A 27,367-nucleotide genomic window follows, 5' to 3' on the forward strand; every position below is an offset into this window, starting at 1 on the left:
TGAGTTTGTGAGTGTGTGTTTGTGTGTGTGTGTTTGTGTGTGTGTGTGTGTGTCTGGGGAAAGGATTTGAGTTCCCGGTCTCCTACACACTCTGCTGGAGATTTCTGTATTAGTTACAAATCAAATGAATGTGTTTGTGTACACAATTACTAGATTTAATATTTTTAACATCAATAAAATCCAGTTGTGATACATTTTAACGGAATATAGTTTTCCCAAAGCAAGCAATATTTTAACCATGTTCATAGTTCATAACTAAGTAAACAGATTTATGTTGATTCGAAATGCATTTTGAAAGCATGATTATTTAAATAATGAAATAACTAATAATGAATGTAAATATTTCATGTAAATAATTAATGATAAACTATGCCAAATGGATGTAAATGTTAAAGGCAGTTGAAGTATGTAAATGTGTTGAGTGACACCGAGAGCAGATGAGGATCAGCTTCACCTCGCAGCTCTGTGTTCTGACGCATCATTCTCAGCGGAGCGTGTCTCTGCTCCTCCAGGTGAGTCCAGCTGCTGGCTGATGGGACACAAACACAGCACCCCAGCTCATCAACACACAACACTCATTTATTTATTCAACACACATACTTGTTCACTAAAATCTTCAGAAATCATACCTGTACATACAAAAGGTCAATTTTGTTTTTTTAGTTTTGCTGTTTTGTACATTGTCTGTTTTGTATATTTCTATATTATTCTTTTTATTATCTGAGTCTTGTCTTTATCTGATGCATTAGTGTTACTACTGTTTACCCTTTGACCTGGAAACAGACATCAGAAAATAAACGCATTGCTATTTTCCATCTTATTGGGACTCAAATACACTTTCATGATTTATTTCATTTCTTTTTATTCTAAACTTGATTCTTATATTAATGTTTGTATCCCACAGGATACGTCACTGTTTTGGGGGAATAAATGAACTGAAAACAGAGCAACGTTGATACAAAAGATGATACATAACAGATTATTGCTGACAAGAAAGCCTTTAAAAATAAAATAAAGTAAAAAATAAAGTTTACATTAAAGATAATGTTATGATCTACTGTTTTTATTTATACGTAATATATATTATTAAAAGTATGTTGAACTCTAAAAGTTATGTTTCAAATTTGAAGTTGATATCACAAAAAAATATGGTTCCTGTAAGATGTTGTTTGGGCGCTATACCAAACATCACCACTGGGTGACACCCAAACTCTATTGAATTCTTCGATGCAATTTTCTGTCACAAATTTAACCTTTTTCTGTCACAATATCACCTCTTAATTTTAAAAGGAATTAAAAAACAAAAACTTTGAGCACATTCCAAAAGGCCGTAACACTTTATTTTGATCGGCCACTTTAGACATTCGTTAACTCGCAGTTCTGAGACTTTACTTCTTAAATACTTTATACCAGAAATACCTTTTTACTTTTTTATTCCAAGGAAGAAATTGGTTTTAAAGTAGCTCTAGAGAAAACACTTGTACAAATAAATAAAAACAATAAATAAAATGAGAGCGTTAAGGTAACAAATATGAAGTTTTGACATGAAAACCAATGGTGTTTGACGTTATTAATACCCAACCTGTGCATCACAGAGCATCCGAGAGCACATTTTTGGAGAGGCAGGTGTTATTTTCAGCTCGATGGTTATTTCTGACAAGGATGACATATTCCACAGAGCTCAAGGAGTCTTCTCAGAATGACTTTGTGTGAGTGGACGTCTCATTGTGAGTGTATCAGATTAAATAAAAAGGGGGAAAAAATCACGTTGAAATATATTTTGGGTGTGCTTCTGTGTGTTATAATCATGTGTGCTTGTGTGTGTATGACAAGACAGCCTTGTTCTGAGATAATACGCTTAAAATTGAGTTTGAGTGTGTGAAGACGTGTGTGTGTGTGTGTGTGTGTGTGTGTGTGTGTGTGTGTGTTTGTGTGTGTGTGTGTGTGTGTGTGCAGAGCCACAGCTGCATCTTATTCCACAAAGCCGCAGGTGAACGAATCCGAGGTTCTTCTCACAGAAAGATGGGAAAACAAGCAATTACAGCAGCTTTCCAATAGAGTTAAAGACACTCTGTTCTCACGAGGAGCTTCTAGTGCATTAAAGTGAAGCTGAGTCAGGCTGAGCTGCCCTTCCTGGACCAATCTCAGTCTTGTTACGCAACACGGGGAATACAAATGATTCCAGCCAAACAACACCGCCTGACTTTGTTCAGTGTGAGATAAAGGGCTAGTTCACACAAAAATGAAGGTTTTGTCATCTTTTAATCATCTTCATGCTATTCGCAAACCATATGTCTTTATTTTTTCTAAGGAACACAAAAGATAAATGTCAGGTAGAAAGCCCTGTCTGCTCGTTTCTAAAATAAATAAATGTGGACAAGCACAGTCAAGCTCCAGAAAGGTTATTATTGTTATAACTGTTTATTACAAACATTTTAATGATTGAAATAAATCTCAAACAAATTATAAATATTAGATGAATTATGTATATATATTAGGGCTGTCGCGATATACCGGTATTGACGGTAACCGTGATATTCAAATACACAATTATCGATATTGTGTTAATTTAGTGTATGAGGATATACCGGTATTAGTGATAACCGCAATATTTAAAATGAACAGTTCTCTTATGATGACACCACATGTAAATAGTTGGTAACAGTACCAGGTTGAGTGCCCAGGGGGCAGTATCGTGCTTTAACTCTGACAGCTGTCACACAAGAAGAAGACTCTGAGGAGAGCTGTGTTCATCAGAGTAAGTTCTTATTATTTTACTAGTCATAGACTGGGAAATATTATATAACCTATTAACACATAACACCTATATATATATATATATATATATATATATCTTTTTAAAGTAAAGATAAAATAAATACAAGAAAATAAAGAAAATATAATAAACTAATACACTAATTAATAAACAGACATGTCTTGGTAACTTACTGAAATAAGTTAAATTCGAAGCAGTAAAATTACTGGTAAAAAATATATATATATATTTTTCCAGGAGTCTTGAACAGCATTTATTTTAAACATATTTTTTGTAACAATTAAAAAAGTATTTACTGTCATACAATGAGTTTATTGCATCCTTGCTGGATAATTTCTTTTAAAATGAATCAGCTAGCTCACATTTGGCTTTGGAATAAATTGGGAATAAATGCAAATAAATTAATTTGTATGTCATTTGTAGATCCCAGCAGCCTCATTCACTTTCACTGTATGGAAAGGAGCAGCCTAGACATTCTGCTAAACATCTCCTTTTGTTTTCCACGAGCGACAGGGTTTGTAGTGATACATATGCACGCTAACAATGCTGGTACTTCCCTTCTTGCGTTACGTCACACCTTCATGCCCATTCTCTTCTAATGAGGATGTTGACACAACACAATACCTGCACAACATTACATCCTCTACAGTCTGCACTCCTCCATTCACACGTCTCTCCTCCAGCGCTGGAGCTCAGCCAATCAGCAGCCAGTATTCTCTCCACCTTCATCTCATCTCCATCTCTCTCCTTTACCTGCCATTATTCTCACACTGTTTTCTTTCATCCCCCTCTCCTTCTTTTATTCACTCCTCGTTACATCATTTGGGTTGACAGTGAGTATTTCTCGCTCTCTTTTGACTGAGAACATCACTTACCTCAGTACGTTATTTATATCATTGCCCTTTCATCTTTCTTTTTTAGACTTTTTTTCATTTTTTCCCTCCTGCACATCCCTCGTTCAGCTGATATTTGTTTTCTAAGCGTTATTTGAGTTGCAATGATTAAGTGACATATACATCTACAGATACAAATGTGTAACAACATAACACTTCCTCCAGTGAAAAAGTGCATCTGCTGTTGTCTCTCACAGATTAGTTTAGATCTGTTTAAACGCTGCTTGATCTGTGCAGATTTCTCTCCTGATTCAGACCAAAACACTCTTTCACTGGAGGAAGTGTTATTATGGATTATTTGAGTTAAAATCATCTTAATGCTGGATGTGTTTCAGGTTTTGTCTTCTCCAGATGTTCACTGATGGACTGGAGTGCTGTGGATTATTGGGATGTTTTTATCAGACTCTCATTCTGACGGCACCCATTCACTGCAGAGGGTTAATACATTTTGAAAAATGTCTCACAGTTAAGTAAGTTTATGCTTGAAACAAGACAAAATCCCTGCCAGTGGAGTGAGAAAAAATGTACATGTTTCCTTTTTAAATAAAGTTCATGTTTGTTTTCCTATTGATTGACATATTTATTGTTCGCACAATTCATTTTTCAGTAATATATATATATATATATATATATATATATATATATATATATATATATATATATATATATATATATATATATATATATATATATATATATTGCAGGGTTATTTGTGTGTGCAAAACTTAAATTCTGTTGCTATTCATCACAGAAGAATTCCTCTTTAGATGACAGTATATTTTCCAGACCGACCCGCACAGCTTGCTGCGGTCAGATTTATATGGTTTCCAGATCAACTGCATCACTCCTGATCACACGTGTGAATGCCAGCCGTTTCCTTCATTAAGAAATCATCTTTTATATCACTTGCCCTTTCCAGACCCACTTTCTTTTGAGATAACCATAACTCACTGTTCTCTCTCTCTCTCCTAAAAACACTTCTTCTCATAAATACAACAATGCTGATTACTTGGACAATAACACAATCAGCCAGCAATGAGGAGGCGCTGCGTTATATAAGACACATACAGTATCAACATCATCAGACAGATTTAGCTTTTACTTCAGGGAGCGAGTGCTGTTCATCATTACCTCCGCTATTAGACGCCTCTTATCTCCTGCTAACACAGAGCTGAAACACGAGGTCTGTGACCCGACTGAATCAGACTGTTCTGACCCCACAGAACACAGGAGAGGACATTAACCTGGACACCAGGGTCAGCATCACTCAGAGCCAATCAAGAACTATTTCAAACTCCTCCTGAACTGAATCTGAATGTGAGGAAGCTGACTTAAAATAGATGACATTTAAAGAAACTTTTTCCAGTATAAATTACTCATGAACATGTGATCATATAACACATTAGAACATATTTATATTCATACTGACAAATTAAATGTTTCTTTAAATGTTTTTTCAGCTTATTTTATTAATTAATTAATTTATTAATTTATCATTATTATTAATACTTACTAATATTAATATGATCACTAGATAGATAGATAGATAGATAGATAGATAGATAGATAGATAGATAGATAGATAGATAGATAGACAGACTGTTTTTTTCTCTAGAATCTTTATCTTACTATCACTCTCTGTTGTTTAAAGTGATAAAATATAACTTAATTTACACCATATTTCTGATATTATCGATCAATCTTATCAGATTAACTTTGATCTTTCACTTTTATTTTATATCCGTGAGTGCAGGACACCTGCAAAGCGTTAGCACTCGTTAGCTTGTCATTAGCGTTTTCATTCAAACTTATCGCTGTTTTCTTTTCTCCTCTCCTCTCTCTCACTCCAGTTTTTCACAAGTTCATCAAACAACCGCAGTAAGAATATTTCATCAAGCACGGTGAGTAATGGCTTCTCCTGCTATTGTTATTTGCACCTCTTGCCACATGTACAGTTTATCTATCTCTGTCGCTGATGAGGGATTCACATGTGATAAATGCAGGGAAATAGTTAGGCTGACAGAGAAGATTTCAGAATTAGAGACACGCATCCAAACTTTAATTGAGGACAGTAAGAATGTTAGGGCTCTAGATATGGCTTTGGATGCGTCTAGCTCAGGGATTCCTGTACATTGTCCGGTTTCAGCAGACCCCCTGCACTAGGGCAACTGGGTGACGGTGAGGCAGCGTAGTCGTGGGTCAAAACACCGCTCTTCTGTTTTCCGATCAAAACATTAAACAGGTTCTCCCCACTCAGTGATGCACCCACTGAGAAACCTGATGAAAGTGCTCTAGTTATTGGTGATTCTATTGTACGGAACGTGAATATACAGACACCAGTCACCATAGTCAAATGTTTACCGGGAGCCAGAGCGCCTGACATCTTGGCAAATTTAAAAGTGCTGGCTAATGCTAAACGTAAATACAGTAAGATTGTTATTCATGCTGGCGCTAATGATGTTCGACTTCGCCAGTCAGAGATCACTAAAAATAACTTTAAAGAGGTGTGTGAACTTGCAAGCACTATGTCAGACACTGTAATATGCTCTGGTCCCCTCCCTGCTTACCGTGGTGACGAGATGCATAGCAGATTGTCATCACTCAATGGCTGGATGTCTAAGTTGTGCCACGCAGAATAGCATAGGTTTCATAGAAAATTGGATGAGCTTTTGGGGCAGACCTGACCTGTTGAAAAGAGATGGTCTTCATCCCTATTATTATTAATTCCTTATTGTCATTAGGATATGTCCCCAAAACCTTCAAACTGTCTGTTATTAAGCCTCTCATCAAACAAATAAAAAAATAAAATAAAAAACACAACTTGACCCCAAAGAACTAGTTAGTTATAGACCAATTTTGAATCTCCCTTTTCTGTCCAAGATAAGGTAGTATCCTCACAATTATATTCCTTCTTAGAGAAAAGTGGTATCTGTGAGGATTTCCAGTCAGGATTTAGACCGTATCATAGTACTGAGACTGCTCTCCTTATAGTTACAAATGATCTGCTCTTATCATCTGATCGTGGGTGTATCTCTCTATTAGTGCTATTGGACCTTAGTGCTGCGTTCGACTCTGCTATTGACCACAACATTCTTTTGCATAGACTAAAACACTTTGCTGGCATAAAATGGAAGTGCATTAGCATGATTTAAATTGTACTTATATGACTTCCATCAATTCGTAGCAGTGAATGAAGATGTATCATATCGATCACAAGTGTAGTATGGAGTACCTCAAGGCTCAGTACTAGGGCGACTACTATTCACGCTTTACATGTTACCCTTAGGAGATAAAATCAGGAAACATGGTGTAAGCTTTCACTGTTATGCTGATGATACTTAATCAGTAGATATCATCAATAGCAATCTTTCCTTAGAAAGCCACGTTTCTAGCATTTGTAAAAAAAAATGTATATCTCAAAAATATATGTAAATTACGGCCTATGCTGTCAATGTCAAATTCAGAAATGTTAATCCATGCATTTATGACCTCAAGGTTAGATTATTGTAATGCTTTATTGGGTGGTTGTTCTGCACGCTTGGTAAACAAACTACAGCTAGTCCAAAATGCAGCAGCAAGAGTTCTTACTAGAACCAGGAAGTATGACTATATTAGCCCGGTCCTGTCCACACTGCACTGGCTCCCTATCAAACATCTTATAGATTTTAAAATATTGCTTATTACTAATCCCTGAATGGTTTAGCACCTCAGTATTTGAATGAGCTCCTTTAACATTATACTCCTCTACGTCCGCTATGTTCTCAAAACTCAGGCAATTTGATAATACCTAGAATATCAAAATCAACTGCGGGCGGCAGATCCTTTTCCTATTTGGCGCCTAAACTCTGGAATAACCTACCTAACATTGTTCGGGAGGCAGACACACTCTTGCAGTTTAAATCTAGATTAAAGACCCATCTCTTTAACCTGGCTTACACAGAACATACTAATATGCTTCTTATATCCAAATCCGTTAAGGTCACCATAGCCACCAGATCCAGTCTGTGTCCAGATCAGAGGGTCACTGCAGTCACCCGGATCCAGTACGTATCCAGACCAGATGGTGGATCAGCACCTAGAAAGGACCTCTACATCCCTGAAAGACAGCGGAGACCAGGACAACTAGAGCCCCAGATACAGATCCCCTGTAAAGACCTTGTCTCAGAGGAGCACCAGGACAAGACCACAGGAAACAGATGATTCTTCTGCACAATCTGACTTTGCTGCAGCCTGGAATTGAACTACTGGTTTCGTCTGGTCAGAGGAGAACTGACCCCAACTGAGCCTGGTTTCTCCCAAGGTTTTTTCTCCATTCTGTCACCGATGTAGTTTTGCATTATTGACACACTGTTATGCTAATGAAAGTTGTTCAGTTGCATTGACGCAATGTATTTTGTTTAAAACGCTATATAAATAAAGTTGACTTGACTTGACTTGACTGCTGATCAAGGAAACCTCACATGTATGAGGCGGGGCTTCACTCACCTGCCACTGAGTTGGGGCGGGGCATGAGGTAGATGGGGGTGGGGTGAGAGGAGCAGTGGGTGGAGCCAGGCTCTGGGATCTTGTTGAGGCTGTAGGTGGAGGCGGTCATGTTCTCATCCACGCGGTACAGACTGGAGTCCAGAGTGGATCTGTATGAGTGCCAGAGCTTCAGGCTACTGCTTCGAGAGCCGTCCCCGTGCTTCCTGCTCCTGTCCATCGGCTCTGAGTAACTGGTCAGGGTGGCTGGGAAAAGAGGAGGTAAGCTGTCAAGATCAAGTCACGCCAAGGCAAGAAAGTCCTGCTGAACAAATCAGCTCCCCAGACGCTACTGTATGAAAAGTGATTGCACCAATTAAGTTGCAGAAGCACATCGTTTGGCTTTAGATTATATTAAGATATGCTTTAGAGCCTTAAAAATAACTTTACAGATGAAGAGGGGAATTCCTGCCCACTATTTGCATTATTGGAATCGCAACCTGCAACATATGCTCTAACTCCATAATCAAGTTTGCGGATGACACCACGGTGGCAGGCCTGATCCGCGGCAATGATGTGACGAGGTTCAGCATCCAGTAATGTGCTGCGTCAACAATAAACTTGCACTCCACAAGACCAAAGAGCTGATTGTAGTCCACTTTTATCAAAGACGTTTACCACAAAAAATGTATAAATAAATAAAAAAGTGAACTGAACAATAACCTGTCTGTACTTGTCACTCACAATGCTCTTATTATTTCCTCTGTTATTTTGCACATTTCTAATTTTTTTTTGCACATTTCTACCTCCGGAGGCCATTTGCACTGTTACAGTCATTGGCCATATATAAACTTATGCTATTTACGTACCTCACTGTATAATGCATCTTCTGTTTATACTTTATTTGCACACTGTGTTATATGTAAAGTCATTTGCATTGAGCTGGGCCTGGTTCCCCAAAACGTTCTTATCGCTAAGTAGTTCTTAACCTATTCCTTAACCCCTCTCTAAACCTTATGCCATGATTCACGACACGTTCCTACGCTAAGTATATCTTTTGTAAGTCACACTTTTGTAAGGTTGGTCTGGACCATTCGTAAGCTCTCTCTTAGCATTGTTTGAGCTCAAGAGGCTAGTCTTTAGAAATCAGCGCAGTGCAGTACAAGTCAAACTATGGTATGTTGACAATGTTGTGGCTCAACAATGATTTTATGTTATGGACATTTTAAGACTCATAACAAAATATGTTCGCAATGGAAACAGGCCTATTTATGAAGTTAACTTTATGTGGTATCAGAACTAATATGGTGGTAATTAGCCTAGGCTATTTCGTAATTAAAGCGAATTGGCAATCACTTTTTATAACTGAAATCTGGCAAACAATTTGGCTCTAAATGACTAAGATCTATAAATGGGTAAGCATGGTGGTGTCCAGTAAGCGACCAACTATGGCAGCGATCCAACGTGTCCTTGTATTGAATCAAAGATGGCTCCGGCCGCGGAGCCGTTTAGTCCATGTCAGTTTTTATAGTCTGCAAAACTTAAGCCCTTTTGACATTTTGCCTGACGTGGCTATATAAATAAATAAACAATTGCCTCCCAAGACAATTCATTATGGAGCTGCTGGACCTTCTCAGACATGCGCTTGCCAGGCTAACGCGGCGGAATCTTGCTCTAAGCCCTGAAGTCCAGCTGCTTGCAGCGCTACGTTTATTTATTTATTTTTTTGCTACAGAGAGCTTCATCGAGGTCGTGGGAGAGGGCTACGTCCTAATCAAGACCTCGGTGTGGAGGTTTGTCCACACTGTCACCAACGCCCTTCTGCGCCATGCCGGGGATTTCATCCTGGTGGATGGCTTACTCATCCCTATCGCCAGTCTATCAGTGATTGATCAGGCGTACATATCACGAAAGGGATACGCGGCCATAAACGTGCAGGTTATAGTGGACCATAGGGGTGTGATCTCTGACCTGGTGGCAAGGTCCAGCAAAACTTCAAGTTCCTCTAGGAAGACGCTTGGTGCCCTTTTTTACGTTGCTTCCCCATCATATTCTGAATCTAACTCTCTCTCTCGGTTCATTGTAGATAGGTTGCTTTTTATTGAAAACATTAACCAATGGCAATCAATACCGCATTATACAGAAGTAACTGCAGCTGCTTGCCAATGAATTCTGATTGTAAAGTACATTACCATTAATATAAAAGTGTATTACATAATTTTTAGAAGTCGCTAAACCCATGTCAAGAAGCGGCACAAGTGGCACAACGGAATAAGGAGGGTGGATGATCAGCGAGGGATCCCCGGTTCATCTAACCGTCACAACATATTACTGACCATTTGATCATTTAATTTATAGTCTATATTTTACTGATGACTTAAACTATGTAAAAAATTGTTTTACTGAAATAATTCGAGGAATGTTTCTTTTGCATAGAATGGGTTGTTTTTCTTAACGCTTTAATGCACCTTCGCGTGAAGTGGAAAATCGATTCCTGAGCAATCGATGCCAACTAATTCAGCACCTTCACTCGGGACAGCGCTCTTGTTACGTAAGACGTAAGAGGCAGCGTGCTAAGAAGCTTCCTAAGGTACACTTTGGGGAACACACTTAGGAACATAAACAACTTTGATAAGATATATCTTTCGAGGTCTTCTTAGCACGCTAAGAGTGAGCGTTATCGGGGACCCGAGCCCTGGTCTCTGCCCTCCTACCTCAGAAATTGCACTATATGTCATAAAGCTTAATGTATATACACACACATTCTATATTTATTTTATATACTCCGTTCTTTGAACTTCTGGTTAGATGCTATCTGCATTTCATCGCCCCTGTACTTGTACTCTGCACAGTGACAATAAAGTTGAATCCAATCTAATCTAATATGAAGCGTCTGTATTGACTGTAAATTTGTTTAAAATTACAAATCTTTCTGGTTGTTTTTAAAGGTATTGCACTCAGGCCAGAGTGTTTTGAATGTACTTGACGTCATAATCATGACTTGTAAATATGAACTTCGCAGGGGGCCATAAATACAGCATAGGAACAGAAGTCCCGCCTTTTGGTAAAAAGAGCCAATCAGCTTTTAGAAACTATTTTCATTTGATTTTGATTTGAACTTAAGAAACAAAAATTTAAATTTCACTTTTGACAAAACATACATTAACAGTCAAAAGTTTTTAACAGTAAGAATTTTTTGTTTGTTTGTTTTTTAAGAATACTATTCTGCTCACCAAGCCTGCATTTATTTGATCCAAAATACAGCAAAAGCAGTAATATTGGGAAATATATTTATTATTTAAATGAGCTGTTTTCTGTGTGAATCTGTGTTAAAGTGTAATGTATTTCTGTGATGCTCCGCTGTATTTTCAGCATCATTCCTCCAGTCTTCAGTGTCACATGATCTTCAGAAATCAGAATAATATGATCATTTACTGCTCAAGAAACATTTCTGATTATTATCAGTGTTGAACACAGCTGAATATAATTTGTTTAAGTTTCTTTGATGTATAGAAAGTTCAAAAGAACAGCAATTATCTAAAATAAAAATCTATTGTTGCATTATAAATGTCTTTATCATCACGATGGATTAATTTAAAGCATTAAAGTATTAATTTCTAAGGATAAAGGATTTAAAAAGGATCATGTGACACTGAAGACTGGACGAATGATGCTGAAAAATACAGCTGCACATCACAGAAATAAATTAGAGTTTAACAGACAGCCTTGAAGAGACATGTTTTAGAAAGGCCAGCTCCCAGGGCAGGACTCACCGATGATGCCGCTGTCTCTGCTCTCCAGGGTGGATGTGGGGCTGCTGAAGGCCTGTCCCGGAGCAGCAGGAGGAAGGGTGGAGCAGGGGCTGCAGGCAGGGGGCGAGGAGGTGCTGCTGGTCAGAGTGGAGCACGGACTCATCCTCCCGCTCACTCCTAAACCCTGCACACACACCTGTACTCTCAGTTCACCTCTGTCCTGCCTTTCATTACCATCCAACATCACGACAGACACAGCTCTAAAACACTCACAAGCACTTCAGAGTGTCAGAGTGAGAGTCCACACACTCAAACTTTTATACTGTACAAACTGTATTTTCTATTGCTCTAAACCAACCCTACACCTAACCCTACCCCTTACAGAAAACTCTCTGCATTTTTACAATAAAAAAAAAAACCTTCATTACTTTATCTTTATACCAGTTTAACAAATGAGGACATTCCCAAATGGGGCTTTTTCACACCGGTGAGATTGAACCTTTCTGAGTGTCTTTTACATCTTAAGAAGGTGTGTATTTATTGCCGGAGGTGAGGATGAATAACTCACCTGAGCGTCATCGGGCTCATCCATTCTGTACTGCGGCCCTTGAGACCCCTCTCTCACTTTGTCTCCGAGTAGGAAGCCAAGACGAGTCATTAACGTGTTCGCTGCCTCATCCGCTGAGGGGGTGGGGACCGAAATCCGGACCTAACCCCCCTAATAAGAGAGAGACACAGAGAGAGAGAGAGAGAGAGAGAGATTACCTCTACTAATGCACACTGAGAAATGAGCCATCAAATTTTGGAAACACCTAAAAATGCGCAACCCCAACTCTAACCATTTTAAAGCCCTTTGAAACCATAAAGTGAACCCTGAAAAAAGTCCCCTGATTCAGATTATCCTGAAGCTGCAGAAGCAAACTAACATGACTAACATCATCCAGCATCAGGTAACTGAAATATCCATCCAACAATTCAGCCCAACCATATTATAAAAGCACAAATAGAAAATGATCTAACTTACTGGACTGGAACAACAGAAAAATAAAGTAAACTTGAATGTTATGGCCCTAAACAGAGACTACACAACTGCAGGATATCTGTGTACACTGAAAGAGTGTAAATGAAGAAGACAGATGACGAGGTACAGACTGAGCAGTCATACTCTGACTGTAGAGACAGACAGATATCCACAGAACTGACCGCATCTGACCTTACTGCAATCACGGAGACACACTTTTTCACCAGCTGAGAAGAACTATGATGAAATCAGAAATAAATTGTATACTTTACCCTGACTTCAAAATGTTAAACAAGACAAGTCAACAAATAAGTGATGCGCCTACACACACACACACACACTATACACACACTGAATTATAAATTGTAGAATTTCAAAATATTATGTGTTTTACTTTTTAAATGTATATACATGCATGTTTTTGTTGCATATTTAATATATATATCTGTTCTAATTTAATGTAAACACTATGCTTTGACAATACATTGTAACGATTGTCATGCCAATAAAGCGCATATTGAACAGAATTTAATTGAATTGAGAGAAAGAGAGAGAGAGAGAGAGACAGAGAGAGAGAATTAAACTAAGCCAACTATAAAGTGAAACCAGCTAACTAGCTCACCACAACAGAAAAAGTTAATCATGAGCCTCACATCTTCTACTGCTCGTGTTAGCTTTATCATGATTATGGATTCCACATGAAAATTCAATAATTCAGTAAGTGATTTCCCACAGATCTTAAATGAGAGCTCACCCTCGGAGCCCATCAATCTCTCTCTGTGTTCTCTCAGCCTGCACTCTTCTGCATGACAACATACAGAGATGAGAGCCACAGCTCACAGACACAGCTCACAGACAATGTCACCGACACTGACACATCTCAAAGCCACAGCTCACAATTCAGAGCCACAGACCACAGACACGGCTCACATACCACAGACACAGCTCACAGACACAACTTACAGACACAGCTCACAGACTCAGCTCACAGCTCACAGACACCGCTCACAGACACAGACACAACTTACAGACACAGCTCACAGACTCAGCTCACAGCTCACAGACACCGCTCACAGACACAGACACAACTTACAGACACAGCTCACAGACACAGACACAGCTCACAGACTCAGCTCACAGACACAGACACAGCTCACAGACACAGCTCACAGACACAACTTACAGACACAGCTCACAGACTCAGCTCACAGCTCACAGACACCGCTCACAGACACAGACACAACTTACAGACACAGCTCACAGACACAGACACAGCTCACAGACTCAGCTCACAGACACAGACACAGCTCACAGACACAGCTCACAGACCACAGACACAACTCACAGACACAGCTCACAGACACAGCTCACAGACACAGACACAGCTCACAGACACAGACATAGCTCACAGACACAGCCACAGCTAACAGACACAGCGCACAGCTCATAAACACAGCTCACAGACACAGACACAACTCACAGACACGGCTCACAGACACAGCTCACAGACACAGCCACAACTAACAGACACAGCTCATAAACACAGCTCACAGACACAGCTCACAGACACAGCTCAAAGACACAGAAACAGCTCACAACTCACAGACACAGACACAGCTAACAGACACAGCTCAAAGATACAGACATAGCTCACAGACACAGCTCACAGACACAGTTCATAGACACAGCTCACAGACACAGACACAGACACAGCTCACAGACACAGACACACCTCACAGACACAGCTCAAAGACACAGCTCACAGACACAGACACAGCTCACAGACACAGCTCAAAGACACAGCTCACAGACACAGCTCACAGACACAGACACAGCTCACAGACACAGACACACCTCACAGACACAGCTCAAAGACACAGCTCACAGACATAGCTCACAGCTCACAGACACAGACATAGCTCACAGACACAGCTCACAGACAAAGACATAGACACAACTTACAGATACAGAAATAGCTCACAGACACAGCTCACAGATACAGACATAGCTCACAGACACAGCTCATAGACACAGACACAATTCACAGACACAGCTCAAAGACACAGCTCACAGATACAGAGACAGCTCACAACTTACAGACACAGACACAACTCACAGACACAGCTCACAGACACAGCTCACAGAAACAGAAACAGCTCAAAGACACAGCTCACAGAAACAGACACAGCTCACAACTTACAGACACAGACACAGACACAACTCACAGACAAAGACACAGACACAACTCACATACACAGATCACAGAAACAGACACAGCTCACAGACACAGCTCACAGACGGAGAGACGGGGAGAGAGAAAGGCTACAAGACAAAACTATTGAAAGAGTGAATAGTTTCATTCTGAGGTAATTTCATTACTGGTAGAGAAAAACTGATGGATAGAACAAACGATAAACACTAGGGGTGTCCCCGACTAAGGATTTTCATAGTCGAATCAGAATTTTATAATTTTGCTGATATTCGACTAATAGTCAAATCATATGTTTGGGGGTGGGGCTTAATACATTTACCCAAGTCAGACATTCGACAGCCATAATTACTAATATTAACACACAGGGATTTTATTGAAAGGACTCATCATTTAAACCAAACATCCTTTTTCCAAATGTTAGATTAAAGAAATTAAATGCAGCACTTACACTGTAAATAAAATAAGGCATGTTTTCATTACTATTACTATTTATTTTACCATTAATATTTTTACCAGTTTGTCGGTAGTTATATTATTATTGTTTGTCAAAAAAAAACTGTAGAAATTATGATATTTATTATACATGTATCACTATATCTGTTTAGACAGACCAATTTAACAATCTGTAAGTAATAAATAACAATTATTTGAACAAATATTAAATAACATACAGTAAAACTGCAGTTACAAATAAAAACCAATGCATGTTTTTCTTGCTATTATTGTTAATTTTATTACTACTCATTTACCATCATATTTAATAAATACGTATTATTTGGCGTTTTGCAGTGTGTTGGTGGTATTTAAATTATTAAGAAATTAAGAAAAAGAACAAAGCATGTTACTCAATAATCTGTTTAGATGGGTCACTTTAACAATCTGCAGTAATAAACAACGTTTATTTGCATATGTACGTTTTTAACAAAGATTATAAAACATGCAGTTATTATAGAGCTATAAAAATAACATGATCTAGACCAGATTATTGTGTTTTCTAACACGTCTCAACTTCCAGGAGCCTGCAGAACTACACTGCACAACACACCTCTCTCAGTCCAGTGCTGTGTGTTCATGCATGGAGAGATCTGTTAGAGCACTTACTCTCCAGCAGCGTGCTTGTGTCACACAGTCAGAAAACACTGTATAACCAGCCCGAGTCTCTGGATCTGCTGCCTAAAGAAAGCCGAGCGTTTGTGTGTGTGTGTGTGTGAGAGAGAGAGAGAGGTTTCAGGGAGAATGTCAGAGCTGGAAATGCTTCTATCCATAGACAGCACCCACGCGCCAAGCTGCTATATCTACAGGAGAGTGACAGAAACTTCTCCTGAAGTGAGATCTTTAGCTATGAATGCATCGTGATATTTGATTATGCTCAATAAACATCTCTGTGTTTATGCATCAGATGGCCTCAAAGATGATGTGTTTCAGTAATCAAACAGCCTCTGTTGCCAAGGAGATTCAAAACACCTCATCCAAGACATAAAACACAGTAACACTGCAGTCAAGAAACACAGGAAAGGATCCTAGTCAGTCATTTGTTTAGATGCATCAATAATAATCAATCATCTTGATTTACATAAATATCATTTTAATAAAGTTTTAGTTTTTAACAATGTAATGCATTATTCATATATTGTAAACATATATATTTGAGATGAGATTTTTTAAAATAAAAATAAATGATTGCTTTTATTCAACAACTATGCATTAAGTTAGCATATTATTACAATTATAAATCATTACTATTAGATACTACTGAGATGCAGTTTTTATTTTAATCTCATTTAAAGTTTTACTAATTTTGTTGTTTTTTTATTATTATTTTTAGCAGTTTTCATGTTTTGATATACAGTTGCTCATAAGTTTCCATACCCCTTGCAGAATATGTGAATGTGTTAATAATTATAACAAAATAAATGGGATCATGAAAATGGCATGTTATTTTAATTTAGTACTGTCCTGAATAATGTATTTCAGTCTCTTGTTGGTCCTGAACAGTTCAGAAAATCCCTCCAGCTCCTGATCATTCTTTGGTTCTCCAACACATTTCCAACAGTGACTGTATGATTTTGAGCTGCATATTTCCACACTGAGGAAACTGAGGGACTCAAACACAACATCACTGATGCTGAAGAAGGCCACACAATGCCCAGATGATGAAGTCAAAGGAAGGATTGGGTTTCACTGAAAGGCACACACACATTCACCTGATTTTGTTTCTGATCCATTATTTCATTATGTGATCTGATTATGGGTCAACAATCCAGACTTATGCGATCAGATGAAAATATTGTAACTTATGCTGCACAAACTAATTTCATTTAAACATATTGTTTTATTAAATAAACTCTAAGTATTAAAAATCTAGATTTCTCAGCAGCACTTTATACTTAAAATTTCGCAAAAAATAATGACAAACAAGTCATTTGAGATTTTTAGATTTATATAACCTTTTCCATCACACACCATTCATCTTTAACTAATCTAAAAAAAAAATAAATAATAAAAAAAAAAAAAAACACACACTTTAGTTTAATTACACTGTTAAATGTAAAACTCATTTCCGTTTTTCCCACTAAACATCATTTTTATTCATTACTTTTAGCATTTAAATCATATTCTTATTTATTATTTTCTTATTAGCATGCATATCACTAGTAATGATCTGATTATTAGTATTAATAAAGCAGATATTAATGCCTTATTCTGCATGAGCGAATCAGATCCCTTCATAAGTAGCAATATAAGAGTTTATCAATGCAAGAGTAATAGCTAATAGTTAGTTAACAATGAGAACTGGACCCCAAACTAAAGTGTGACCACAATGTTAATATCAGACTTTCATGTCTGCTGGTGTATTCCAAGTAGTTATCAGCTTATTGATATTGTAAAATTATTTGAAACCTCTCAGTATGGAACTGGACGCAGAAAAACCATGTCCAACAAACAAAACAGCACTGTATGATGGCGTTTGTTCTCGATACACTAAACACATTTTACTTTACAAGCTTTGTGAGTTAATAAATCTCATGCTGAATTACAAAAACTTTGATTCCTAAAATAAGCTCCACTTCCTTGTGCAAGATAATTCGTCTTATTCTCTGAGCCGTGTGAACTCTGACGAGCACAGGATCAAATTAATACTCTTCAAGTGCAGATCACTGTCATGAGACACAATTATGTGTGTTTTGTGCCTTTCAGGTAAATCAGGTAAGACAAAAACACACACTAACAAAGCTTCAGCAGAGCGTGTCTAATACTTCCTTCAGATACAACATCTGCTGCAGGATCTGAAAGAGCTACACAATGACTGTTCAAGTTCAGTCGAGGTCAGCAGCACTGAAGACAGTGTGTGTGTGTGTGTGTGTGTGCGTGTGTGCGAGTGTGTGTGTGCGTGTGTGTGTGTATGAGTGTGGGCATGTTTTTGTGACATATCAGGACACAACTGTGTATAATGACATGGGTATGACACAGGTATTACAAGGAGAGGGTGACTTATGAGGACATAACCCATGTCCCCATTTTTCAAAATGCTTATAAATCATACAGAATGAGTTTTTTTGAGAAAGTAAAAATGCACAAAGTTTCCTGTGAGGGTTAGGTTTAGGTGTAGGGTTGGTGAAGAGAGAGAGAATATACAGTTTCTACAGTATAAAAACCATTACACCTATGGGATGAACACACTTTACACAAAAACAAACGTGTGTGTGTGTGCGTGTGTGTGTGTGTGTGTGTGTGTGTGTGAGTGTGTGTGAGTGCAGTAAGTGCACACACACACCGTGGTAAACGGGAGGATGTCAAGAGCTCCAGCAGGTTGTTGTGCACATTCACCAGATAAACAGTGAACCTATAATTTTATAAATGTGATAAAATTATTTCACCTAGTTTTCAGCAAAAAATGTTTATCATTTTCATTTAGATTAATTTGATGTACTAAAACAAATTAAGAAAACAAAAACATGCAAATAATAATAAAATGTATACAGACATTTAAAATGACAAAAACACACACACAAAAAAAAGTATACAAAATATTATATTTAATAATAATTATATTTTTTTCATTCTGTTAAACTGTAGTACTTAGTACAAGTAAACTAAAACTAAAAATAAATATACAGTAGAAGACAAAAATAAAAAATAAAACTTATAAAAATGACAAAAGCACAAATTCACTAAAATGTTTACTAAAATAAAAAAAGAAGAACATAAAATAATATTTTATATCAGCTTCTTGCCAAGTCAATATTTCTAATTTTCAGTCAGTTTACACTGATCTACTAAAATAAATAAGACTAAAACAAAAAAACAAAACAAAAAAAAACAAAAAAAAAAACAATACAAACTTAAAAAAAAGAGAGAACAACTGAAAAACAGAAATGACAACATAAAAATCAAAATATAAGAAATAATAAAACAAAAATTACTTGATAATATTAATACAAATTCTCATGTAAACTGAAGACTTCTCTGTCGAGTGTTTGTAAGGTTTCATGTGTCACGGCTGCTTCAGTCAGACATCGATCTTCACTCCTGTTAAATATGGTTTAATATTTCAGCGATCTTGAAGCCTGTTCACTTAACGCTGATTGATTAATTTGAGCAGAAGACTGTGAGTGAAGCACACTTTACACGCTTCTGTCAGAAGCAGCACGATAACTGAGGCCAAACACTTCGAGTTTCATTCAAAACACACTAAAACATACTGCTCAATGATATTAATCAATTCATTAATAAACACGTTTTTTTTCCGCAAAAAGTCAAATGAAATTCAGCTTATATCAACTGCTATTCACTTGCTTAACTTGAAGAGTATTTTTAAGTTCTATTAAAAGCCACTAAAAACTCCTGTAGTGCTAAAATAAAGATAATAATAAAATAAACAAACAAACAAATAAATAAAAAGTATCTTAGTTACTGAATCCCTTGTCTTTCAGATGTCTGTATTTCAAGGCAAAAACTGTTTTCAAATTATAATAGTAAAAAGAAAAACAATTATAAATAAACACCACTATTTTGCATTTGATTAAAAGCACACTATAAACTCCTGTTTAAGGCCTAAATCAATCAATCAAATACATCAATAAACTAAAAAATGAATGAATTTAATGAATGAATGAAACAGCTGGTATCACTTGTCTTTGAGGTTTCTTTTCTTCAAATCAAACAAACAAATAATAATGCAAACTTATATTACCTTTTTAAAGATGATTTTCTATTTTCTATTCACACCACTAAAAATACCTGTTTAAAAAATTTAATAATAATAATAATAATAATAATTAATAAATGCACTCATAAATAAAACACCAGTTCTTTTCAAAAAGGGCACATTATATCAACCGCTATCACTTGTATCACTCTTAAGAATGAACAATGAACTGATAAAGATGAACTGATAAAATCTCGACTCCTGGGAAATGAGTAGATGCTCATCTGAATGTTTAGTGAAGCAAGGCACCAGTAACTCGGAGAGAGAGAACATTACCTGAACCATCCTGAGGAAACGGACGGATGCGGACACTGAAGCACTCGCTGAGAAAGAAAGAACTTCCCACAAGCATTTCTGGTATTCTTGCTGCACTCCATTACACACCATTCTCAGTGTCAGAACATCGGAAAGTTTAGAAATTACAGTGTATTTTCATATTTTCACTCACCAGACGTTTCATTTCCAGACTGCCGCAGTATGCACAGCAAGCAGTGTAATAAAACTGTGACAGGTTCACATTCATCTGGTCATTTCTATTTGAGTGTAGTGAAATACAAAAGAAGCATTGTAATATCTTGCACAAATGTCACCATACGCAGGTTTTCCCAATGTTTTAAATGCATAACTTTTTACTCCGTATCATTGAAAATTATGTGCACAGTGACATTTGTGCAAAAAGATATTACAATGCAATTGTGTATTTCATGACACGTTCAAATTGAAATGTGAACCTGTTTTATTAAGATGTTTACTGTGGCAATTTGGTAATTAAATGTGTCTTTCACATTTGAAAAGAACAAGGGCAACTATGCTGAACCCTAGTGATAACAACACATATTTGCTGAAGCAACCATACCATGTTAGTTTGATGCTGGAGTCTTTAAGCTCTTCTGTTGTGAATCATGTTTCACGAAACTTGCACTCCAGCTCTTTGTATCTCAGGTTCAACGCTGCACTGGGCGCGCTACTGAGCAAGTTTACTACATCAGAAAAGACAAACATATGGAGCGGTTTATGAGATGCAAACATCATAAAACATGCACTGTGTGTTTTGAGGTCATAATATACAGTAGCAGTGTGCCAGGAGCTGCGTGAAAAGTTGCTGGTGGTAGCACGTTTTTCCTATGTTGGTTATTTTACAATAAATTATAGTTATTGTACTGATTTTCATATTACAACATAAAAACGGGCGTTAGATCACTTCCAAACTTTACTGAGAGCTGTGTAAATTGACAGTGCGCATTTTCAAATATTTTTTGAGTATGTGTTAGATATGTGCTCATTTAAATTAAATTATGTGTACGTTGCATATGCTATCATTAAATTTCATCAGCCAGAATGCTCTCTAGATATCCGTTCTGGCATCGGCATCAGTCAGATCCATCTACAGTATAAAGAAGTACATTTATTCTGAAGAGAGTATGAAGAGAATGGATGTGAATGCACACATATGCTGGCCAGTGGAAGCTGAGCTGCGTGGCATGAGTGTTAGCTGTGGGGAACGATCCAACACACTTAATCCCACGGCTCTGTTTTGTAAGCAAATCATTATTGAGACTATTAATGGCACACTGCAGAATTCTCTCTCTGTCCTTCTCTTGCTCCCACTCAGTCTCTCTTTTCAGTCCATTTCTCCCACCTTCTCCATCTCCATTTCTCTGCGTCTGTTTTCGGGGAACCTTTTTAATACTCGTCTTAATTTTTCCTCCCTCTTTCTGTTTCCATCCCTCCTGAGCTGCCTACGGAGGCATTTTAAGACATCGCTGATGCACTCCTGACGTGAAAGCTGATCTTAATGATGCTGACTTGCAAGAGATCTTGTTTTAGCCAAATTTTAAGGGAGCAATGAATGTATTCTTCACAGGGAAGCCAATCCCATAATGCACTGCAATGAGCTCTGTGAAAATTGCTATACAATTATTGTAAACCTACAATTCATTTAATATTAAAGTGAATAAACTCTACTGAAATCAAGTGAGTCTCTCATGCAGAGCACTACTTGTGCTGTGTATGGATTTGCGGTCTATGTAGAGTGATCCAAATTAGTATCCTTCTTCAGAACACTTCATGTGATTTGGAAACCTCTACATGTTGTACAACATTCTTTTGCATAGACTTGAACACTTTGTTGGCATTAATGGAAGTGCATTAGCATGGTTTAAATCGTACTTATATGACCACCATCAGTTCGTAGCAGTGAATGAAGATGTATCATATCGATCACAAGTGCAGTATGGAGTACCTCAAGGCTCAGTACTAGGGCCGCTACTCTTCACGCTTTATATGTTACCCTTGGGAGATATCATCAGGAAACATGGTGTTAGCTTTCACTGTTATGCTGATGATACGCAGCTCTATATTTCTTCGCAGCCCGGTGAAACACACCAATTTGAAAAACTAATGGAATGCATAGTCGATATAAAAAACTGGATGACAAGTAATTTCTTACTGCTAAATTCAGAAAAAACAGAGGTGTTAATTATAGGACCTAAAAACTCTGCTTGTAATAACCTAGAACACTGTCTAAGACTTGATGGTTGCTCTGTCAATTCTCCATCATCAGTTAAGAACCTAGGTGTGTTATTTGATCGCAATCTTTCCTTAGAAAGCCACGTTTCTAGCATCTGGAAAACTGCATTTTTTCCATCTCAAAAATATATCTAAATTACGGCCTATGCTCTCAATGTCAAATGCAGAAATGTTAATCCATGCATTTATGACTTCAAGGTTAGACTATTGTAATGCTTTATTGGGTGGTTGTTCTGCACGCTTAGTAAACAAACTACAGCTAGTCCAAAATGCAGCAGCAAGAGTTCTTACTAGAACCAGGAAGTATGACCATATTATCCCGGTCCTGTCCACACTGCACTGGCTCCCTATCAAACATCGTATAGATTTTAAAATATTGCTTATTACTTATAAAGCCCTGAATGGTTTAGCACCTCAGTATTTGAACAAGCTCCTGTTACATTATACTCCTCTACATCCGCTACGTTCTCAAAACTCAGGCAATTTGATAATACCTAGAATATCAAAATCAACACACTGTTTTCCTAATGAATGTTGTTCAGTTGCTTTGACGCAATGTATTTTGTTTAAAGCGCTATATAAATATAAATAAAAGTGACTTGACTTGGCTCGACTCTACACTATCTACATAATGTTCAAAACAAGCAATTATAATTTAGAACAGTTAACTTGATTTAAAACATTGTACATGCCCTACACTGTCTATATAGTGTGTTCCAAATAGAGCAATTTAGAACACTCTGCTTGATTTGGAACACTGTACTTTCTGTTCACTAAATGTGAAGAGTGTTCCACATTAATATCCACTTATAATTTAGAGTACTCTACCTAGACACTGTGTAGGGCATGTGTAGTGTTTCAAATCAGGAATGTGTCATTTAGAACATTCGATGTGCACTACACGTTTTCTATGTAGAGCATTCCAAATGATTGGCCTGGCTGATCGGATGCTGCCTTAGAAGGAAGCTGTCTGTGTAGGCAGCAGGCAGCGAGACACCTCAGTAGGTTTTGGAAAAGAGCTTCTGTGTTTCTTTTCGAAAAAAGCTATTTGAGCTAAACGTGACTGAAAACATTGGATGCCAGCCTCCTACTGATTGTGTTAACACATTGCCTGGGCAACTTCAGCTAAACCACAGCAATGCTGAACATTTCAGACCCAGAGATTTTTTATAACGGTAAAAGAGGGGGCAGAGAAGGAGAGCAGACAGGAAGAGCTGGAAACATGAGAAATAGGAACATTTAGTACTACACGAGATATGCCACACAGAACAAAAAGTGATGCTGCGAAACAATCAACATCAAAACTAAAATTGATCAGAGTCTCAATATAGCTGAAAAAAAAAACATTCTATTCAATCATTAGCTCTCAAATTTTACATTAAATGTAAGAAATGCTTAAAATAATAAAGAAATATGCATTACTTGAAACTACATAAAATCCATTGCTAGACCAACAGATTCTCCAAAATATTGTCCCAACCAGTCAAACACAACTGTCTTAATAAAACTAACTGAACAAAAAATGCTGAAAGTTTAACGGTTTGTGAATTCCCAGCATGCACTGCAGCATAAATACATGATGTGCTGATTTACACTATTGCTGTGTTTCAGTCTTTTTGTTGTTTTATAATTGTTGTTAGTTATTTGTTGTGCTGCGATGTTAAGAGCTCTTCTTCCTACATTAGTATGTTCCTGAGGTTTGTATGTGAAGTGTTGAGGTATATAACCATCTAAAACTACTCTTTATGTCAGAGATCTTTACTTTCTTTAACTTTACTACAGCTCACTTCATACATCAAGGGGCTTATAAAACAAAATATGTAAGATTAGTTTATTATGTTGCTAACTGTAAAATTGAAAAGGAAATCAGCAGTTGCCTTGATTTATTTATTGGCAGAAAGTTGTTAGGTTTAGGTACTGGGTCAGATAAGGGATGTAGAGTACTGTCCTGTAGAGTAAATACTAATAAACAATCAAAATGTTAATAATAGGCATGCTTATAAGCAACTCATTAATAGTGTGCATTGGTCCCTTTACTAAAGTGTTACCAAACATGTGTTGCATATGGAGAAAGGTTTGAGGGTAAATTCAACAGTATAATCAACATTCAAAGAGGAAAAGAGCAGCTTGAACATTCTGCGAAACATCTCCTTTTGTGTTCCACAGCTGGCAGAAAGTTAGATTTTCACTTCAAGTGTTTAAAATGACACAAGTGGGAAAAGATGATGACAGAATTTACATTTTAGCTCACTATCACTTTAAAAATAGAGGTCACACCCTGCATGATCTTGATAAAACTACAAGAATTAAACTTAAACTCTGCCATGACCTTGAAAACTGATAGTATTGCAATAAACATCCTAATTTAGCACAGGTGACTCTGTAACATGCAACAATTGCATTTGAAGGTTCAACATGCACCGGATCGCACCAAATGTTCATTATTCATCAGCAACAGAGCAACCTCTTGAGACTCTACAAACCCAAGCTGCATGGGTGCAATTCAGCTAACAAAATCACACAGAGGCCCTTGGACACCGGGGGGTCAAAGACTCCTGAGAACATCTCCTGAAAAAGCTGAGAACACTGCAGCACACTCCACCTCCCACAGCTCCTCAAGCACTCGTCTGGACAACACCGCATCCCCCAGATTAAAACAATCCCACACGCAGATACATCAACATACCGTGCTCCCGCGGCACCCATCCATTTCTTCAGAGAGCAGCGTCTCAGGTAGAGAGTGTGTAGAAGGAGAGAGAGTGAGGTTAGCTAAAGAGATGTGTGGAGGGTGGGGTCCGGCGCTCACCATACTCAACCCAAACCCGCATTGGGCTGGCAGGCGGGTGTAGATCTGTCCACAGACACACACAGCCCCTGCGATCCTCTCACCGACGGCCAGATCATCCACACGCCTCCACAGCGGCTCTCTCCGACGGAAGAGCGAGGGTGGGATCGGGAAGGAGGCTCAGTGGAAGCGCATCAGGGAAGAAGCATTCCTTGGGTTTGGGTGGATGGGTAAACCTTAAAGCGGAGTCAGAGGAAGCCTGGCAGCTCGTCTTCCTTCCACGAGGAGAATCCAGAGAGAGAGAGAGAGAGAGAGAGAGAGACTACAGCTACAGTCCATGAATGGTGCAGTGCTGCTGTTGTCATGGTAACCACTGGGGAGGAGGCTGGTGAAGCGGTGAGGGGGATTGAGAGAGAGAGAGATAGAGAGAGAGAGATGCTCTGCAGAGGGACACTGGAATGACAGACTGGAGAAACTGGAGGCTCTGGGTCTGCTGTGACCTCATGTTACTCTTGAAAAAGCCATGGATCCGCCTCTTCATCTGCCGGTCCTTCATCACACTCAGTCTATGTTCATCTCACATTTGCCCCTGCCTCTTATTTTATAATCCATTCATTCTTATGAATATGGGGTGACAAATCATTAATATCAATTAATACAATGAAAGTCAGTGGCTTTAAGTGCATGGACAAAGTTGAAACACAAAGTTGAAAGGTATACATACTATATTAATTTATTTGTGGTTTTATTAGCTTTTTTATTTTACTTTTTTATTTTTTTATATTTTTACATCGTTTTGGCATTTTCATTTCAATTTTAGTTATTTTAGTACATCCGATTAAACTTGAAATATTTCCTTATAATATAATATAATAGTGTCTGTGATCTGTATCTGGGGCTCTAGTTGTCCTGGTCTCTGCTGTCTTTCAGGGATGTAGAGGTTTTTTCTAGGTGTTTGTTTCTAGAGTGTGTCTGCCTCCCGAACAATGTTAGGTAGATTATTCCAGAGTTTAGGCGCCAAATAGGAAAAGGAGTTTTGAGAACGTAGCGGACGTAGAGGAGTATAATGTAAAAGGAGCTCATTCAAATACTGAGGTGCTAAACCATTCAGGGCTTTATAAGTAATAAGCAATATTTTAAAATCTATACGATGTTTGATAGGGAGCCAGTGCAGTGTGGACAGGACCGGGCTAATATGGTCATACTTCCTGGTTCTAGTAAGAACTCTTGCTGCTGCATTTTGGACTAGCTGTAGTTTGTTTACCAAGCGTGCAGAACAACCACCCAATAAAGCATTACAATAATCTAACCTTGAGGTCATAAATGCATGGATTAACATTTCTGCATTTGACATTGAGAGCATAGGCTGTAATTTAGATATATTTTTGAGATGCAGTTACGGAATTATTATTATTATCCTATTAAATCAACATTTATTTTATTCATTTCAAGTAACATTTTAACTATAATAACCCTGATATGCTAATTGTTAAAGCTTATCACTTAAAATTATCCAGTAGGGCCACTGAAAATGTTGAAAGCAGAAAGTTGAATTGAATTGAATTGAACTGAACTTAATTTAATTTAATTTATTTTTTGGGAGTGAATACTTCCTTTAACAGGCAGCCCTGTCTTCTGTTTTGTTGGGTTTATTTGGTTTAGCTCCGCTCCTCTTCACTTCTCTGGATGAGTGTCTTAATGACGTGTCGAGCTCATTAGTGACTCCTGC

At 37.7% G+C, this 27,367-nt stretch overlaps 1 protein-coding gene across 3 annotated transcripts in view; it reads right to left on the reverse strand.

The window, feature by feature from the left end:
* LOC127968701 (protein TANC2-like) overlaps positions 1-25,966 on the reverse strand; it is a 47,200-nt gene extending 21,234 nt beyond the window's left edge. Inside the window, exons 1-5 of one of the 3 annotated variants that reach the window (XM_052570040.1) lie at positions 25,660-25,966; positions 12,451-12,600; positions 11,904-12,066; positions 8,155-8,397; positions 455-529 (exon numbers count right to left, since the gene is read on the reverse strand). In XM_052570040.1, coding sequence (XP_052426000.1) covers positions 455-529; positions 8,155-8,397; positions 11,904-12,066; positions 12,451-12,540 — 571 coding nt within the window. In that variant the 5' untranslated portion in view covers positions 12,541-12,600; positions 25,660-25,966. Of the gene's footprint in view, positions 1-454; positions 530-8,154; positions 8,398-11,903; positions 12,079-12,450; positions 12,601-25,539 lie in introns of all 3 variants that reach the window. The other 2 variants (XM_052570038.1, XM_052570039.1) reach the window with 2 other exon arrangements.
* Between the last annotated feature and the right edge of the window lie 1,401 nt (positions 25,967-27,367).

This window comes from Carassius gibelio, chromosome B12 (genome assembly GCF_023724105.1).
Source record: "Carassius gibelio isolate Cgi1373 ecotype wild population from Czech Republic chromosome B12, carGib1.2-hapl.c, whole genome shotgun sequence".
NCBI lineage: Eukaryota > Metazoa > Chordata > Actinopteri > Cypriniformes > Cyprinidae > Carassius > Carassius gibelio.